At 38.6% G+C, this 18,761-nt stretch overlaps 1 protein-coding gene across 2 annotated transcripts in view; it reads left to right on the forward strand.

Annotated features, from left to right (window-relative positions):
* The first annotated feature begins 1,798 nt into the window (after positions 1-1,798).
* LOC133642308 (prostaglandin E2 receptor EP1 subtype-like) overlaps positions 1,799-18,761 on the forward strand; it is a 32,205-nt gene continuing 15,242 nt past the window's right edge. Inside the window, exons 1-4 of one of the 2 annotated variants that reach the window (XM_062036428.1) lie at positions 1,799-1,867; positions 8,683-8,744; positions 10,641-10,795; positions 17,926-18,761. The exon at positions 17,926-18,761 is cut by the window's right edge and continues 57 nt beyond it. In XM_062036428.1, the coding sequence (XP_061892412.1) occupies positions 17,964-18,761 (798 nt within the window). In that variant the 5' untranslated portion in view covers positions 1,799-1,867; positions 8,683-8,744; positions 10,641-10,795; positions 17,926-17,963. Of the gene's footprint in view, positions 1,868-8,682; positions 8,745-10,392; positions 10,796-17,925 lie in introns of those variants that run through there. The other variant, XM_062036427.1, reaches the window with a different exon arrangement.

The following is an 18,761-nucleotide window of genomic DNA, read 5'->3' on the forward strand; positions in this document are numbered from 1 at the left end:
ATTTTCGTTTCCTAAAGTTTTTTGGTCAAGTTTTTTGTGCTAATTTCCTAGTGCTTTGCCTTCCTTTTTTCCTCCTTTTGGAGCGCTTTAGTTTGTAGTTCTCTCAGCTCTTTATAGCGTACTTTCTGTTTATAGCTTCTTGTCTCCTCTGCATGAGTGATTTACCTGTTTTTGTAGCTTATCATAGATTGTTGTTTTTTTGTTATTAGATTCGTGTTGAATTTTGCTATTGCCTTTTTTCCTCCCTATGGAGTGATTTTTCGTTTATTGCTTTATGCCCTATGCTATATATCTTTTGTTACTCTAATGCAGTGGTCCCCAACCACCGGGCCGCGGACCGATTGGTACCGGGCCGCGCAAGAGATTACATTTTTTTATTTTTTTTATTAAATCAACATAAAAAACACAATATATACATTATATATCAATATAGACCAATACAGTCTGCAGGGATACAGTCCGTAAGCACACATGATTGTATTTCTTTATAAAAAAAAAAAATAAAAATAAAAATTCCATCACGCTACTTCCGGTAGGGGCAAGGCTTTTTTTTATCAGATACCAAAAGTTGCGATCTTTATCGTCGTCGTTCTCTACTAAATCCTTTCAGCAAAAATATGGCAATATCGCGAAATGATCAAGTATGACACATAGAATGGATCTGCTTTCCCCGTTTAAATAAAATAAAATTCATTTCAGTAGGCCTTTAACACTGTTACAAATATGCGCCACACTGTTAACACACACCAAACAAGAATGACAAACACATTTCGGGAAAACATCCGCACCGTAACACAACATAAACACATCAGAACAAATATCCAGAACCCCTTGCAGCACTAACTCTTCCGGGATGCTACAATATACCCCCCCCCCCCCCCCCCCCCCGGTTGGTTTATTCATTACTTTATTTTCAAATTTATTAGCCTGTGGAAAAAGTGTTGATATTTACCTCAGAAGGCTGCAAATAGAAAATAGGCATTCAATGTTTTATTTAAATTTTATTCAATATACCATTGATGTTTTTTCGTTTGTTTTTTGAAAGTTGATTTTGCACTATTGAGTTATATAAGCATTGCTTGTTCCAATTCACTGTTAAAGCAAATCAGTGTAGCAAACTGAGCAATAATTAACGTTTTATTCATGCACATTCTCTTGTAAGTAATTTTATTTTCAAATTTGTTATTAGCCTGTGGAAAAAGTTTATTTTTATATTTACCTCAGAAGGCTGCAAATAGAAAAGAGGCGTTCAATTTTTATTTACATTTTATTTGATATGCCATTGATATTTTTTTATTATTATTATTTGAAACTCAATTTTGCATGTCACTATAAAGTTATATAAGCCTTGCTTGTTCAATATTCAATGCAAAACTTGTTTGGGTCCCTATTAAAAGGTTAATTTGTTCAACCTTGGCCCGCGGCTTTGTTCAGTTTAAAATTTTGGCCCACTCTGTATTTGAGTTTGACACCCCTGCTCTAATGTATCAAAGATAGATTTTGTAGCCACTTTGTTTTAATCACTCTGTCCAAAGAGATTTCAAAGAAAACTGTCAAAATAAAGCCTGTGTCAATCGTCCCCCTTCTGCACCTGAGTCCTCATTCTCGCCAAGGCTTAACAGATGAATCATGCTTTTCCATCTGGCAATCTGATGGACCAGTCTTGGTTTGGAGGTCGCCAGGAGAACGCTACATTTTGAACCTCATTGTACCGAGTGTGAAATTTAGTGGAGGAGGAATTATGGTGTGGGGTTGGTTTTTCACGAGTTGGGCTTGTTCCCTTAGTTCCAGTGAAAGAAACTTTGAATGCTCCAGGATAGCAAAACATTTTGGACAATTCCATGGGATGGCACTTCCAAGTTCATATGTGAGTAAAGGCAGGTGGCCAAATACTTTTGGCAATATAGTGTATGTTCCATTGAAAATATAGAACATTACACACGGCGCTCAAAAATCTATCAAAATGTTTTAGTACGACTTTGGCAAGCTATGAAGCCGCACCGCTTGATGGATTTTACTGTGCTTCAACATAGGAGTATTATTATGGTGTGTGTATAAGGTAAGACATATTATCTGAGGTTTTGTTTCGCAATATTATGCAAAAGCAACTTTTCTTACCTTCTGGTACCTGCTGATCTGTATTTGGGATCTGCATAAATCCTGAAAAATTGCGCGAGTTCGCCTTTGTAGTCTGTGCCGACACCGTAGTTGATAAGCTTCTTCTTTTTCTCTATCTTCTTGTTATGGGACATTCATCCTCTGCTGTTGCCATTTCTATTATAAAGTAGTGTAAAGTTTTTACTTATATCTGTCAGTAAACTCGCCATGAAAGCACTAAAACCTACCGGTGTAGTGAGTTTACATTATTCATCCAAAGAACTTTAGTTATTAGAGAGTTCCGGTTGGACGGTTTTTCACAGGACATGCTGCTCCGTTATTGATTTAAGTAAAGTCTGAATGCCATTAAAACAGTTAGCTAAACCGTCCTTGCACGCTACACCGCTACAACAAAGATGACGGGGAGAAGATGCTGTCGAAGGTGAGCCACGTAAATAAGATCGCCCACAAAACGGCGCATCCTGAAGCGACTGTCACAAAGCGGCTTGAAGATGATCTGTAAAACATCATCTATGCAACATTTTGACCAAAGAACCCCCATTTCATGTTGTGTAGACCACAAGGAAGTGTTTTACATTTAGAAAAAATATATATTAATATTATGACTTCTTTGATGCGCCCGATAATCCAGTGCGCCTTAAATGTGAAAAAAAAAATCGAAAATAGACCATTCATCGGCAGTGCGCCTTATAATCTAGTGCGCCCTATGGTCCGGAAAATACGATAATTAATAATTTTTTCATTAATTTTACTTTCAACGCTTAAGTCTCTAGATCAGGGGTAGGGAACCTGTGGCTCTTTTGATGACTGCATCTGGCTCTCAGATAAATCTTAGCTGACATTGCTTAACACGATAAGTAATGAACAATTCCGCTGGTAATCACAGTGTTAAAAATGTACAAAATATAAAACATTCTCATGCATTTTTAATCCATCCATCCGTTTTCTACCGCACCTGTTCAAGAAGTCGCATTAATGGTAGGAAATATTTTATTTATTATTGGTTAGCTTCAGAATAACAATGTTATTAAAAAGAATAAGAGACTTATTATACTCTAAAAATGTTGGTCTTACTTAAAAATGCACGCATTTAGTTGTATTCAGTGTTAAAAAATATTATATGGCTCTCACGGAAATACATTTTAAAATATTTGACTTTCATGGCTCTCTCAGCCAAAAAGGTTCCCGACCCCTGCTCTAGATCAACTTCAGATATATCCGTCAATTATAAGTTTTTATTATTTTTTAATTTTTTATTTATTTGTTTGTTTTATGCCATTTTTGTCAAAGAAAACTTTGTTTTTTTATACGGCAAATACACAAAATATGCAATATTTCCCCCACAATTTTTTTTTTAAGTGGAATATTTGATGTAATGTAATTGTAGCCTTGAATAAATTAATATTTTTTAACATTGATTTTGATTAATTATTTTTTTAGTAATGACAATTTTAAATAAAAAAACGTTTTCTCGTTACATTTCACCTGTGATCTTCTATTCCACTTTTTTATTTTTTATTTTTTATTTTTTTAAATAGTATTTTTAGAAAATTAGCTGTGGGCCGCAAATAGCCCCCAGGCCGCACTTTAGACATCCTGATCTAAAATATGCAAATGTAGGAGAAATTGCGTGTAAATGCTGAAATGTGCAAGCCGCTGAAATGCGCTAGCCAAACTTAAATGCTTACGGCAGCAAGTTAACAGTTAGAATGGGTCAACTACCAAGTCATATGACTATGAAGCATGCTAACCTTACCATGCTAACAGTTAGCATGTGCCATGTACCACGTCATATGACTCTGAGGCGTTTGGCTGCAAAAGTGGCCAAAAAAAGGTTAGCATGCTAACATTTAGCATGTGTCCAGTACCAAGTTATTTGAGCGCTGTCTGAGCAACAAACATGGCTTAAAGGCCCGCTGTAATGCTGACTTGTTTCATAGCTCTGGACCTAAAAAGAGGTCCACAGATAAAAACATCCCCCAAATTTTAAGATATTAGCAAAATACCCTAAGGGGGAGAAATACTTGGTTAGAATCTGCAGAAATACAAAACCCAAAAGCAGTGAAGTTGGTACTTTGTATGAATGGTAAATAAATTTGCAAATTCTTTTCAACTCATATCCGATTGATTAGACTGCAAAGACAATATATTTAATGTTCCAACTGAGAAACTACATTTTTTTTGCAAATCATTAACTTAGAATTTTGATGGCAGCAACACGTTGCAAAAACATTGTCACAGGGGCATTTTTACCACTGTGTTACATGGCCTTTCCTTTTAACAACACTCAATAAACGTTTGGGAACTGAGGAGACACATTTTTCAGGTGGAATTCTTTTCCATTCTTGCTTGATGTACAGCTTAAGTTGTTCAACAGTCCGGGGGTCTCTGTTGTGGTATTTTAGGCTTCATAATGCGCCATACATTTTCAATGGAAGACAGGTCTGGACTACAGGCAGGCCAGTCTAGTACCCGCACTCTTTTACTATGAAGCCACGCTGTTGTAACACGTGGCTTGGCATTGTCTTGCTGAAATAAGCAGGGGCGTCCATGGTAACGTTGCTTGGATGGCAAAATATGTTGCTCCAAAACCTGTATGTACCTTTCAGCATTAATGGTGCCTTCACAGATGTGTAAGTTACCCATGTCTTGGGCACTAATACACCCCCATACCATCACAGATGCTGGCTTTTCAACTTTGCGCCTATAACAATCCGGATGATTCTTTTTCCTCTTTGGTCCGGAGGACAGGACGTCCACAGTTTCCAAAAACATTTTGAAATGTGGACTCGTCAGACCACAGAACACTTTTCCACTTTACATCAGTCCATCTTAGATGAGCTCGGGCCCAGCGAAGCCAGCAGCGTTTCTGGGTGTTGTTGATAAATGACTTTCGCTTTGCATAGTAGAGTTTTAACTTGCACTTACAAATGTAGCGACAAACTGTAGTTATTGTTAGTGGTTTTCTGAAGTGTTCCTCAGCCCATGTGGTGATATCCTTTACACACTGATGGCGCTTTTTAATGCAGTACCGCCTGAAGGATCGAAGGTCCGTAAAATCATCGCTTACGTGCAGTGATTTCTCCAGATTCTCTGAACCTTTTGATGATATTACGGACCGTAGATGGTGAAATCCCTAAATTCCTTGCAATAGCTGGTTGAGAAATGTTGTTCTTAAACTGTTGGACAATTTGCTCACGCTTTTGTTGACAAAGTGGTGACCCTCGGCCCATCCTTGTTTGTGAATGACTGAGCATTTCATGGAAGCTGCTTTTATACCCAATCATGGCACCCACCTGTTCCCAATTGGCCTGTTCACCTGTGGGATGTTCCAAATAAGTGTTTGGTGAGCATTCTTCAACGTTTTCAGTCTTTTTTGCCATTTGTCCCAGCTTTTTTGAAACATGTTGCAGGCATCAAATTACAAAGGAGCTAATATTTGCAAAAAATAAAAAAGTTTTCCAGTTTGACCGTTGAGAAAAAAAGCATTTAAAAAAAAGAAGGTAAACCGCCAGTACTGTATTTTGGGTCCTCTTCTACTGATGTTTTATTGCCGGAATTGTACCTCGTGTTAAGTTTAATTGTGCTTGAGAAAATGTTGAAAGAACATAGATAGATAGATACTTTATTCATCTTAAAGAGAAACTTGCATTTATATCAGCTTTACAGCGCTGGGGGATGCAAAATAAAAAAGAACAAAAAGCATTAATAAATATCATAGTAGGCTTAAGAAAATCCCCTAACATGCAGAAGATAAGGAAACACAAGCCCGGAAAAAAACCTAAATACAAATCCAACCTTTAATGATCGGTGATGACGTCTTCACACAAATACCATAACTCAATTAGAATTTGCAAATCTGGTAGGAATTGCAGGTGAATGATTGCGTGTGAAAGCCCTATGTACGCGAGCTGCCGATAATGGAACTGAAATGCTTGTATGTCCAGGGTGAGTGGAGTGTGATGATGTCGGAACGGTTCGAATCGCTCGAGAAATGTGGGATATGCAGAGGTTTGTATATAATGCCCATTCATTTTCAATGGAGGTAAATTCCAGGTAATCAAGGAATTTTCGGAACCGGTAAACATGCTGTCTTGAATGTGCAGAATGAGTGGAGTGTGTGGATGGTGAAACGGTTCAAATCGTATGAGAAATGTGGGATACTCAGTTGATTGTTTAATGCCCATTCATTGTCAATGGAGAGAAAATTACCAGGAAATTTGGGGAAATCCGTGGATTTTGGGAAAAGGGAAAACATGTTTTGCGTTTGATGTATTGGATGGTCAAAGGCCTACTGAAACCCACTACTACCGACCACGCAGTCTGATAGTTTATATATCAATGATGAAATCTTAACATTGTAACACATGCCAATACGGCCGGGTTAACTTATAAAGTGCAATTTTAAATTTCCCGGGAAACTTCCAGCTGAAAACGTCTATGTATGATGACGTATGCGCGTGACGTCGAGGGTTGAAGCGGAAGTATTGGGACACATTGAATCCAATACAAACAGCTCTGTTTTCATCACAAAATTCCACAGTATTCTGGACATCTGTGTTGGTGAACCTTTTGCAATTTGTTTAATGAACAATGGAGACTGCAAAGAAGAAAGCTGTAGGTGGGATCGGTGTATTAGCGGCCGGCTGCAGCAACACAACCAGGAGGACTTTGAGTTGGATAGCAGACGCACTACCGTGAGTACGCTGCTTTCTTCCAAACATTTGATTGCTTGCCCGTCCGTGCGTGGTGCTATGTGCATGTCACGTACGTAACTTTGGGGAAATATATGTTTCTTGCCGGCTCTGATGGCGGCCGGGGTGTCGTCGAAAGCTACAACGCCCGCCGCCGCGCCGCTGTCCTCACCTTGACTTCCTCCGTCTCCGGGCCGCCGACCGCATCGATGATCGGGTGAAGTCCTTCGTCGCGCCGTCGATCGCTGGAACGCAGGTGAGAACGGGTCGTGATGAGCAGATGAGGGCTGGCGTAGGTGGAGAGCTAATGTTTTTAGCATAGCTCTGTCGAGGTCCCGTAGCTAAGTTAGCTTCAATGGCGTCGTTAGCAACAGCATTGCTAGGCTTCGCCAGGCAGCACAGCATTAACCGTGTGGTTCCAGGTCCAGAGTTTGGTAGTATTGTTGATTTTCTGTCTATCCTTCCAGTCTGGGGCTTATTTCGTCTGTTTCTATATGCAATTAAGCACAATGCTATCACGTTAGCTCCGTAGCTAAAGTGCTTCGCCGATGTATTGTCGTGGAGATAAAAGTCACTGTGAATGTCCATTTCGCGTTCTCGACTCTCGTTTTCAAGAGGATTTAGTATCCGAGGTGGTTTAAAATACAAATTCGTGATCCACAATAGAAAAAGGAGAGAGTGTGGAATCCAATGAGCCCTTGTACCTAAGTTACGGTCAGAGCGAAAAAAGATACGTCCTGCACTGCACTCTAAACCTTCACTCTCACATTCCTCATCCACGAATCTTTCATCCTGGCTCAAATGAATGGGGTAATCGTCGCTTTCTCGGTCCGAATCGCTCTCGCTGCTGGTGTAAACAATGTGCAGATGTGAGGAGCTCTTCAACCTGTGACGTCACGCTACTTCCGGTACAGGCAAGGCTTTTTTATCAGCGACCAAAACTTTATCGTCGATGTTCTCTACTAAATCCTTTTAGCAAAAATATGGCAATATCGCGAAATGATCAAGTGCTGTCTCTGCTATCTCCGTTTAAATAAGAACATTTCATTTCAGTAGGCCTTTAAAAGGTCGGAATCGAGTTCAAAACATTTTGAAAATTTTTGAGAATTTAGAGCAATGTAGAACTATGAATATGTCCATTTATTTGAGTGGGAATTTCCGAGAAAATTGGGAATTTGGAGAAAACCGGGAATTTTTGAAAATGTAGATACTTTATTTGTCCTAGATGAAATGAATGGGTTGGTGTTGGAATTTTTCGAAACAGTTGGAAAAGCAGTAAGTTTGAATTTGTATTGGTATTTCGGAATTCCTGGAATTTCGGGAAAGCAGGGAATTTGTACGAGGGGGAAAAAAAGATAAGTTGTTTTCCCAACTAAGAGGATTTTTGTGAAGGTGAAATGGTCAAAAACGGTCGAAAAATGTGGACTGTGAAAACTTTTCAGGAAGAGGTGTAAATAGGGCTTCGGAAAACCGGGAATTCTGGGAATTCCTGGCATATTTTTGAACTTGGAAAATGGTAGTTGGATTGCCCAAAGTGACTGGAATGTGTGGACAGTAAAACAAATTGGTTAAGAAACGTAGGGATTGTGCAAGTTTGAACAATGTCCTATTATTACAATAATAAAATGTATATATAATTAATGGATGTATAATTAATAATTATTATAATTGGTTATTAGGGGAATGTGAAAGTTTGACTCCTACTTTGTTTACTTCCATGACGACCTCCTTAAAAATGTGTAATAAATCAAGCAGCCAAACATGGATCAGTGAGTGTTCCTGTGACTATCGGTCACTTCATTTCTGTTTGTTTCCTTGTTTTTGTATTTATTTCCCGTCAGTGCTCTTATTTTGTTCCATTTCCTGTTAGGAACTCGCATGGCTGCCGTTTTTGTGACCCCAAGATGCAGGAACCAGGAGAGCGAAGAGCAGGTAAGATGAGTTTTAATCTCATATAACAGAAAATGAAGCAGTCTTGCATACAAACGTTCCAAACATAGAGTGATCTTCGAGCGCTGAGGAGTGCTCGAGACAAAGCGTAAATAGGATACATGTTGATTGGCAGCCGGTGTGGACCGGCTGCCAATCAACGGCATGTGAGGAAAAAACAGTGCTTCGCGGAACAAACAGCAAATGGAACAAAATAAGAGCACTGATGGGAAGTAAATACAAAAACAAGGAAACAAACAGAAATGAAGTGACCGATCGTCACAGTTCCCTGTAATTAATTTAAATTGGTGTAATTTAGTTTCAGTAATTATTATTATTATTTTATTTTTTTTATGAGAATTTTTTATTTTTTAATATAATATATATATATATATATATATTTTTTTTTTTTTAATTTTTTTTTTTTAATGAGAATTGTTTAGTTTTTTTAATAATATCCACAATGTTCAATGAGCAGGATGTGTTATGTGTGACCATTAGGGCTGTGAATCTTTGGGTGTCCCACGACTCGATTCAATATCGATTCTTGGGGTCACGATTCGATTCAAAATCGATTTTTTTTTTTCAATTCAACATGATTCTCGATTCAAAAACGATTTTTTTTTTCCCGATTCAAAACGATTCTCTATTCATTCAATACATAGGATTTCAGCAGGATCTACCCCAGTCTGCTGACATGCAAGCAGAGTAGTATATTTTGGTAAAAAGCTTTTATAATTGTAAAGGACAATGTTTTATCAACTGATTGCAATAATGTCAATTTGTTTTAACTATTAAATGAACCAAAAATATGACTTATTTTATCTTTGTGAAAATATTGGACACAGTGTGTTGTCAAGCTTATGAGATGCAATGCAAGTGTAAGCCACTGTGACACTATTGTTCTTTTTTTTTTTTTTTTATAAATGTCTAATGATAATGTCAATGAGGGATTTTTAACCACTGCTATGTTGAAAGTGTAACTAATATTGATACTGTTGTTGATAATATTCATTTTTGTTTCACTACTTTTGGTTTGTTCTGTGTCGTGTTTGTGTCTCCTCTCAATTGCTCTGTTTATTGCAGTTCTGAGTGTTGCTGGGTCGGGTTTGGTTTTGGCATTGGATTGCATTGTTATGGTATTGCTGTGTATTGTTTTGTTGGATTGATTAATTTAAAAAAATTAAATTAAATTAAATTGAAAAAAAAAAAATTAATAAATAAAAAAAACGATTTTTTTAAAAATGAGAATCGATTCTGAATCGCACAACGTGGGAATCGCGATTCGAATTTGAATCGATTTTTTCCCACACCCCTAATGACCATGTTTATTGACTTTTTGCACTGGGTGATTTTTTTCTTTTTTCTGCACCATGACTAGGGAAGGTTGTTTGGATGGGATCATATAAGTAAATGCTGTGCATGTATTCACATGGATGTACAATCAACGATTACTTACTTGCGTAACCTTCGATAGGCCACAGGATGGCTACAAAATGCTGTCAGACCGCTGGCTATTTGTACATGGTTTGAAATCCCTGCTCCCTGCCATATAGCTTTTTGGACCGGTACCGTCTCATGGGCCAAATTCGAAGACGTCGGGGGGGTGTAGTTTGGACGCCCCTGGTCTAGGAGTTTGCTTATCTTATTGATCTGCTGGTCAATACTACGAGCACAATAACCTTCAGTGTAAATTGTTTAGAGTATATGACATCATCCATGATTTAGTGGAGCGCCGGTTAAAAAAAAAAAAAAAAAAAAAGGCGGTCTTTCCTCCAAGGACGTCAGTGTTTTTCCTTCAAGTGAGACACCAAGAGGTCTAAAAGCAGACAGCCTCCGTCAAATAACAGAAGGCATGCTTGTGCAATGTCACTGCTCGTCTGCTGCTTGCTCCGACAGGAACCACTGAGGCGCCACGCTGGAAGGAATGACCAGAAGGAAGGTCACTTTTAGAATAACCAACAATGACTGACAGTCAACAGCATCCTGGATTGTATGGATTTCTTCACTCGGAGGAGGGGAGCTTTTCTTTTTGCCGTAAAGGATGAAATAAGGTGTGTTTTGTTTAGTTTTTTTTTTACATTCTTTTTTTCTCTGAAAGTTATGTCAAAACCGATCACATCAATAAAAAGTTGCACCTAAAAAGTCAACAGTGAGAATAACTTGAGATGTAGTTTAAGGTGAATCATTAGAATGTTAATAAATAAGTCATGTTCATCTCATGCTAACAATAATGCATGTTCAGAAAAAGGCAACGAATGAGATTTTTGTTGCATCTGATGTCAGAAAACTGTCCGAACTTGTTCAGACGACCTGCAGTGCGGGCATAAAGCATGCAGATGTGTTATCATGTGCCGAGCATAAAACAAACAAACATTTTTTCATGCACGTCCAGGTAAACATTCAGTAAAAATGCAATCCTTGTACAGAATTAATGATTAAATGAGTCTCATCCAGCCTAATATTCTCACACCACTTTCCATGAACCACATGGGAGCCTTTGCAGCAGGCACAAGACATTAAAACAACGTTGAGAACTTGTTGAATTAGGTCCTGACATTGAGCAACTCAAATACAACGTTGAAACAACATGCTTTTTGACGTTTAATCAACGTTGGGTTCTGACGTTGATTTGACCATTGAAATTGGTTCATTTCCCAACCAATATTCAACAACTCAAACATAACGTTGAAACAACATGCTTTTTGTCAACGTTTATTCAATGTCGGATTGTGACGCTGATTTGACCATTGAAATTTGGTCATTTCCCAGCCAATATTCTACAACACAAATACAACATTGAAATAACATGTTTTTTGACAACGTTTAATCAACGTCGGGTTCTGACGGTGATTTGACCATTGAAATTTGGTCATTTCCCAACCAATACTCTACAACTCAAACATAATGTTGAAACATGCTTTTTGTCAACGTTTATTCAATGTCGGGTTCTGACGTTGATTTGACCATTGAAATTGGGTCATTTCCCAACCAATATTCTACAACACAAATACAACATTGAAATAACTTGCTTTTTGACAATGTTTATTCAATGTTTGGTTCTGACATTGATTTGAACATTGAAATTTAGTCATTTCCTAACCAATATTCTACAACACAAATACAACGTTGAAAAAACGTGCTTTTTGACAACATTTAATCAACGTCGGCATCTGACGTTGATTTGACCATTGAAATTTGGTAATTTCCCAACCAATAATCTACAACTCAAACATAACGTTGAAACATGCTTTTTGTCAACGTTTATTCAATGTCGGGTTGTGACGTTGATTTGACCATTGAAATTTGGTCATTTCCCAGCCATTATTCCACAACACAAATACAACGTTGAAATAACATGCTTTTTGACAACATTTAATCAACGTCGGGTTCTGACGTTGATTTGACCATGGAAATTTGGTCTTTTCCCAACCAATATTCTACAACTCAAACATAACGTTGAAACAACATGCTTTTTGACAACGTTTATTCAATGTTGGGTTCTGACATTGATTTGAACATTGAAATTTAGTCATTTCCCAACCAGAATTCTACAACACAAATACAACGTTGAAACGACATGCTTTTTGACAACGTTTAATTAATGTCGGGTTCTGACGTTGATTTGACCATTGAAATTTGGTCTTTTCCCAACCAATATTCTACAACTCAAACATAACGTTGAAACATACTTTTTGTCAACGTTTAATCAACGTCGGGTTCTGACGTTGATTTGACCATTGAAATTTGGTCATTTCCCGACCAATATTCTACAACACAAATACAACATTGAAATAACATGCTTTTTGACAACGCTTAATCAACGTCGGGTTCTGACGTTGATTTGACCATTGAAATTTGGTCATTTCCCAACCAATATTCTACAACTCACACATAACGTTGAAACAACATGCTTTTTGTCAACGTTTGTTCAATGTCAGGTTGTGACGTTGATTTGACCATTGAAATTTGGTAATTTCCCAACCAACAACGTGGATCCAATGTTAGACATCAACATTGTCTCAATTTAAAAATACAACTATTTTGCAACGTTGTTTTGAAGTCAGTTTTAAAAAATGTTTTAGCAACATTGTATCAATTTATTGTGCCTGCTGGGTTTATACCAAAATCTTTATCATACTTTTTTTTTTTTAACATTTACTTTGGTGCATCCAGGGCTGCTAGGCAGAATTTTTTTTTTTTACAATTTTTTAATTTGTGTGAATTGATTTTATTGTCAATGTTTTCCAAAATGAGTCACGGGAAGGATATTGGACAAAATTAATATATTTTTGCTAAAAATGTAACATATTTGAAACATTAAAAAGTTGGCAAACCTTCCTGAAAAAATTCTGACTAACGCTGCGGTAAAATTTTACAAGTGCCTTGAGATACCTTGTCATTCGTTAATTGACGCAAAACGGGGCCCCGTGCACCGCATAGCTCTACACACATTACGTAATCTGCGTACAGAAAGGGGTACGTTGGTTTTCATTATCAACCCGTCCTTAAAGGTCGGATGAAGACTGACGAGGAAAGAGGCATACCGAAATGTCCCATAAAAATTGCCTAAAAATTTGTGATTTTCATAGTCATCACCAAAATATTAATGAATAAAAACACCAACTGGTGTCATTTGTGTCAAAATAGAGCACCCCTGACAACTAAATACTCATTCAGATAAATATACTTATCGCTCAGCAGGCTTCCTCATGAGGACCCCTGTTTTAACGTGGGATGAAAAATAAGAATTCTGGGCTCCTTCACAACACTTATGTTGTCACGTTATTTCCTCCTCAATGTTTACAAAAACCTGCCGGATGTGTGACCTCCCTGCTTTTCCCATACGATAATAAGGGTCCTATTCGTCAACAATATTTGCACGAGGTTTAAATTTTTGGCAGAGAAGTCTTCTCCGTTGTCGTGTCCATTCATCTCTCTCGTGTTGGTTTGAATATTTTTTTGAATTCCGTGCTTTTTGTTGCCTTTTTTTTTTTTTTTTCATCAAAGTGCTGGCACTCGCAACTTTCTTTGGCCCTAAGGTGTTTTTTTTTTTTTTTGCAGACGTACTCAATAAAAAAAAAGCACGGACACGGAATCGCCAACACCATTGCACGGAATGATATGCATGCCAAAAGACTACCGTATTTTCCGGACTGTATAAGCCGCATCCCCCACATTTTTAGAAGAAAAAATATTTTTCCATATACTAACGAAACCAAACAATAATCCGCAAACAAATACATTGTGAAATTTGTTATTTACACGGAAATATTTTCATACATTAATTGTTTCCAAACAGTGTCTGTAACACGGCAGTAAAACGGCTGATCAAACAAAACAGAAGTCATCGTCATGGACCCACTAGCTGTGGAAGCTAGCTCTCCAATCAGCTAAACAGACTCTATAACGCCACAGTGACGTTTTGGTGAATTTACTGAGGAATTTGTGAAACTGAAACAATACAAAACGAATGCCATTATGCTATATTACTGTTAGCATATTAGCTAATACTAACGACGCTAGCTTCATTACATTACAATAGCAAGTACAGATATGCATGAAAACACTCCTACAGACATCACACATGGGATGGTCTAGTAAGTATGAATAGTTTTAGATGTATTGTAAAACTTACAAACTTTGCTTGGAGTGATGAATGAATGAAGACTCCATGCGAGTAGATTCGCTACAGACGACTAGAAAACGACTTCCGGTTCAAAGAATTAAACAGAAGAAAACACTGTAGACGTTCACACCGCAGCAGTGAGCGAATTCGTACAAAAGATGGCGCCATAGCACAAACAATAACACACCTGCTCATTGTCTTTGCTTGTTTTTTATGAGAACTATTTGCACTATGGCCGTTAGCGAAGAATAATCAATAAACTGGGCGCACCGTTTTATAAGCTGCAGGGTGGAAAGCGTTGGAAAAAAGTAGCGGCTTATAGTCCGGACTTTACGGTAGTTTGTTTCGGGCAATGTTTAGTCGTACGATAACCGACACCGCATGTATACACAAACTTGGCAAAATTTTAATAAAAATGTTCGTCCAAAGATTCTCACCCTTACTCATTGAAGAAAAGGTACAGTTTGGCTTTCTTAATGTCCTATTCTACGTTTGCAACTTTTCAGACTCATGCATGAGACAAACCTAACGTTGAAACAACATGCTTTTGACAACGTTTGTTCAATGTCAGGTTGTGACGTTGATTTGACCATTGAAATTTGGTCATTTCGCAACCAATATTCAACAACACAAATACAACGTTGAAACAACATGCTTTTTGACAACGTTTAATCAATGTTGGGTTCTGACGTTGATTTGACCATTGAATTTTGGTCATTTCCCAACCAATATTCAACAACACAAATACAACGTTGAAACATGCTTTTTGACAACGTTTAATCAATGTCAGTTTCTGACATTGATTTTACCATTGAATTTTGATCATTTTGCAACCAATATTCTACAACACGAATACAACGTTGAAACAACATGCTTTTTGACAACGTTTATTCAATGTTGGGTTCTGACGTTGATTTGACCATTGCAATTTGGTCATTTCCTAACCAATATTCAACAACACAAATACAACGTTGAAACATGCTTTTTGACAACGTTTAATCAATGTCAGTTTCTGACATTGATTTTACCATTGAATTTTGATCATTTTGCAACCAATATTCTACAACACGAATACAACGTTGAAACAACATGCTTTTTGACAACGTTTATTCAATGTTGGGTTCTGACGTTGATTTGACCATTGCAATTTGGTCATTTCCTAACCAATATTCAACAACACAAATACAACGTTGAAACAAAAAACGTTTTGACGACATTGATTCAATGTCAGGTTGTGACATTGATTTGACCATTGAAATGTGGTCATTTCCTAAACAATATTCAACAACACAAATACAATGTTGAAACAACATGCTTTTTGACAACGTTTATTCAATGTTGTGTTAAAATGTTGATTTGACATTGACATTTGGTCATTTCCCAACCGACAACGTGGATCTAATGTTAGACATCAACGTCGTTTCAATTTACAAATACAACTATTTGGCGACGTTGTTTCAAAGTCAGTTTTAAAGGACATGTACAAACCCCGTTTCCATATGAGTTGGGAAATTGTGTTAGATGTAAATATAAACAGAATACAATGATTTACAAATCATTTTCAACCCATATTCAATTGAATATGCTACAAAGACAAGATATTTGATGTTCAAAATTATTTTTTGCAAATAATCATTAACTTTAGAATTTGATGCCAAAAACATGTGACAAAGAAGTTGGGAAAGGTGGCAATAAATACTGATAAAGTTGAGGAATGCTCATAAAACACTTATTTGGAACATCCCACAGGTGAACAGGCAAATTGGGAACAGGTGGGTGCCTTGATTGGGTATAAAAGTAGATTCCATGAAATGCTCAGTCATTCACAAACAAGGATGGGGCGAGGGTCACCACTTTGTCAACAAATGCGTGAGCAAATTGTTGAACAGTTTAAGAAAAACCTTTCTCAACCAGCTATTGCAAGGAATTTAGGGATTTCACCATCTACGGTCCGTAATATCATCAAAAGGTTCAGAGAATCTGGAGAAATCACTGCACGTAAGCAGCTAAGCCCGTGACCTTCGATCCCTCAGGCTGTACTGCATCAACAAGCGACATCAGTGTGTAAAGGATATAACCACATGGGCTCAGGAACACTTCAGAAAACCACTGTCAGTAACTACAGTTGGTCGCTACATCTGTAAGTTTAAGTTAAAACTCTCCTATGCAAGGCGAAAACCGTTTATCAACAACACCCAGAAACGCTGTCGGCTTCGCTGGGCCTGAGCTCATCTAAGATGGACTGATACAAAGTGGAAAAGTGTTCTGTGGTCTGACGAGTCCACATTTCAAATTGTTTTTGGAAACTGTGGACGTCGTGTCCTCCGGACCAAAGAGGAAAAGAACCATCCGGATTGTTATAGGCGCAAAGTTGAAAAGCCAGCATCTGTGATGGTATGGGGGTGTATTAGTGCCCAAGACATGGGTAACTTACACATCTGTGAAGGTGCCATTAATGCTGAAAGGTACATACAGGTTTTGGAGCAACATATGTTGCCATCCAAGCAACGTTACCATGGACGCCCCTGCTTATTTCAGCAAGACCATGCCAAGCCACGTGTTACATCAACGTGGCTTCATAGTAAAAGAGTGCGGGTACTAGACTGGCCTGCCTGTAGTCCAGACCTGTCTCCCATTGAAAATGTGTGGCGCATTATGAAGCCTAAAATACCACAACGGAGACCCCCGGACTGTTGAACAACTTAAGCTGTACATCAAGCAAGAATGGGAAAGAATTCCACCTGAGAAGCTTCAAAAATGTGTCTCCTCAGTTCCCAAACGTTTACTGAGTGTTGTTAAAAGGAAAGGCCATGTAACACAGTGGTGAACATGCCCTTTCCCAACTACTTTGGCACGTGTTGTAGCCATTAAAATACTAAGTTAATTATTATTTGAAAAAAAAAAATAAAGTTTGAGTTTGAACATCAAATATAGAACCTTTATTTAACCAGATAAGAAAACCCATTGAGATCAAGATCTCTTTCACAAGGGTGACCTGGCCAAGAGGTCAACAGCACATGTCACAGAGCAAATATCTTGTCTTTGTAGTGCATTCAATTGAATATGGGTTGAAAATTATTTGCAAATCATTGTATTCTGTTTATATTTACATCCAACACAATTTCCCAACTCATATGGAAACGGGGTTTGTACATATAATCAACGTTGTATCAATGTCTTGTGCCTGCTGGGTGGGTGCCAGTTCCATGATTAACTACATTCCTCCATAAAATAGATAAACAGCTCTAATAAATGTCTATATTACTTAAAAGAAAACCGTTTTTGTTTAATAAAACTCTACCCAAACATTTAATAAAGTCAAATAGAAATAAGGCAACAAGAGAAGTATATTTTCTAAAGTAAATGTGTCCAGCAGATATAGATCATCTCCACCAACAATATGATTTGTCTGAGTGGCTGGACAGGACAGATTGAAAAATAAAAAAATTAAAATGATTTGGATTTTTTTTAATCGATTAAAAAAAATGTTGCCACCCCTAATAAAAAACATTAGTTGTCAGTATGTTAATTCTTTCTTTTTCTCCCCTTCTGAAGACACAAGAAGACCACACCAGACCGGGAGTTGAGCAGGGATGTTGGCAATGCCGCGCCACAACTCCTCTGGCATTTTTGCTCCCTTGCCCCCGTCCAACCACAGCGCCATCATGTTCCGTAACGCCACCCGGCCTCCAAACAGTCCCACGGCGGCCGGCGTCACCATGACCCTCGGAATCATCTTCAACGTGGTGGCGCTCGTCATTCTCGCCAAAGCCTACAACCGATTCCGGCGGAGGTCAAAGGCCACGTTTCTCCTCTTCGCCAGCTGTCTGGTGGCGACTGATCTGGCGGGACACGTCATCACAGGGACTCTGGTGCTCAGAAGGTACTCCACAGATGTCGTGACCGCGGCTGACCCTCCGTCCAGCTTTCCAGGTGACCTGGTGACCCATCCGGATGTCTCCTGTTTGGTTTTGGGCGGCTGCATGGTGTTTTTCGGCCTGTGCCCGCTCTTCCTGGGCTGCGCCATGGCGGCCAAGCGCTGCCTGGGCGTCTCCAGACCTTTGCTGCACGCTCGTCTCGTCACCACGGCGAGGACAAAGATGGCGCTGGTCCTCATCTGGCTGCTGGCGCTGTGCGTGGCCGTGCTGCCGTTCTTCGGATTCGGAGCGTACACGTACCAGTACCCGGGCACCTGGTGCTTCATCAGGGTGATGGAAGGCACCAGAGCCACGGACCTGGCCTTTGTGACGCTGTACTCTGGACTTGCGCTGAGCTCGCTGGCCTTGGCCTTCGTGTGCAACACCATCAGTGGCATCACGCTGGTGAGAGCGCGACTCAAGAAGAAGTCCAGCTCCCAGCGCAGCTCGGCCGGGTCTCACGACACTGAGATG

Source organism: Entelurus aequoreus, linkage group LG25 (assembly GCF_033978785.1).
Source record: "Entelurus aequoreus isolate RoL-2023_Sb linkage group LG25, RoL_Eaeq_v1.1, whole genome shotgun sequence".
Taxonomy (NCBI): Eukaryota; Metazoa; Chordata; class Actinopteri; order Syngnathiformes; family Syngnathidae; genus Entelurus; species Entelurus aequoreus.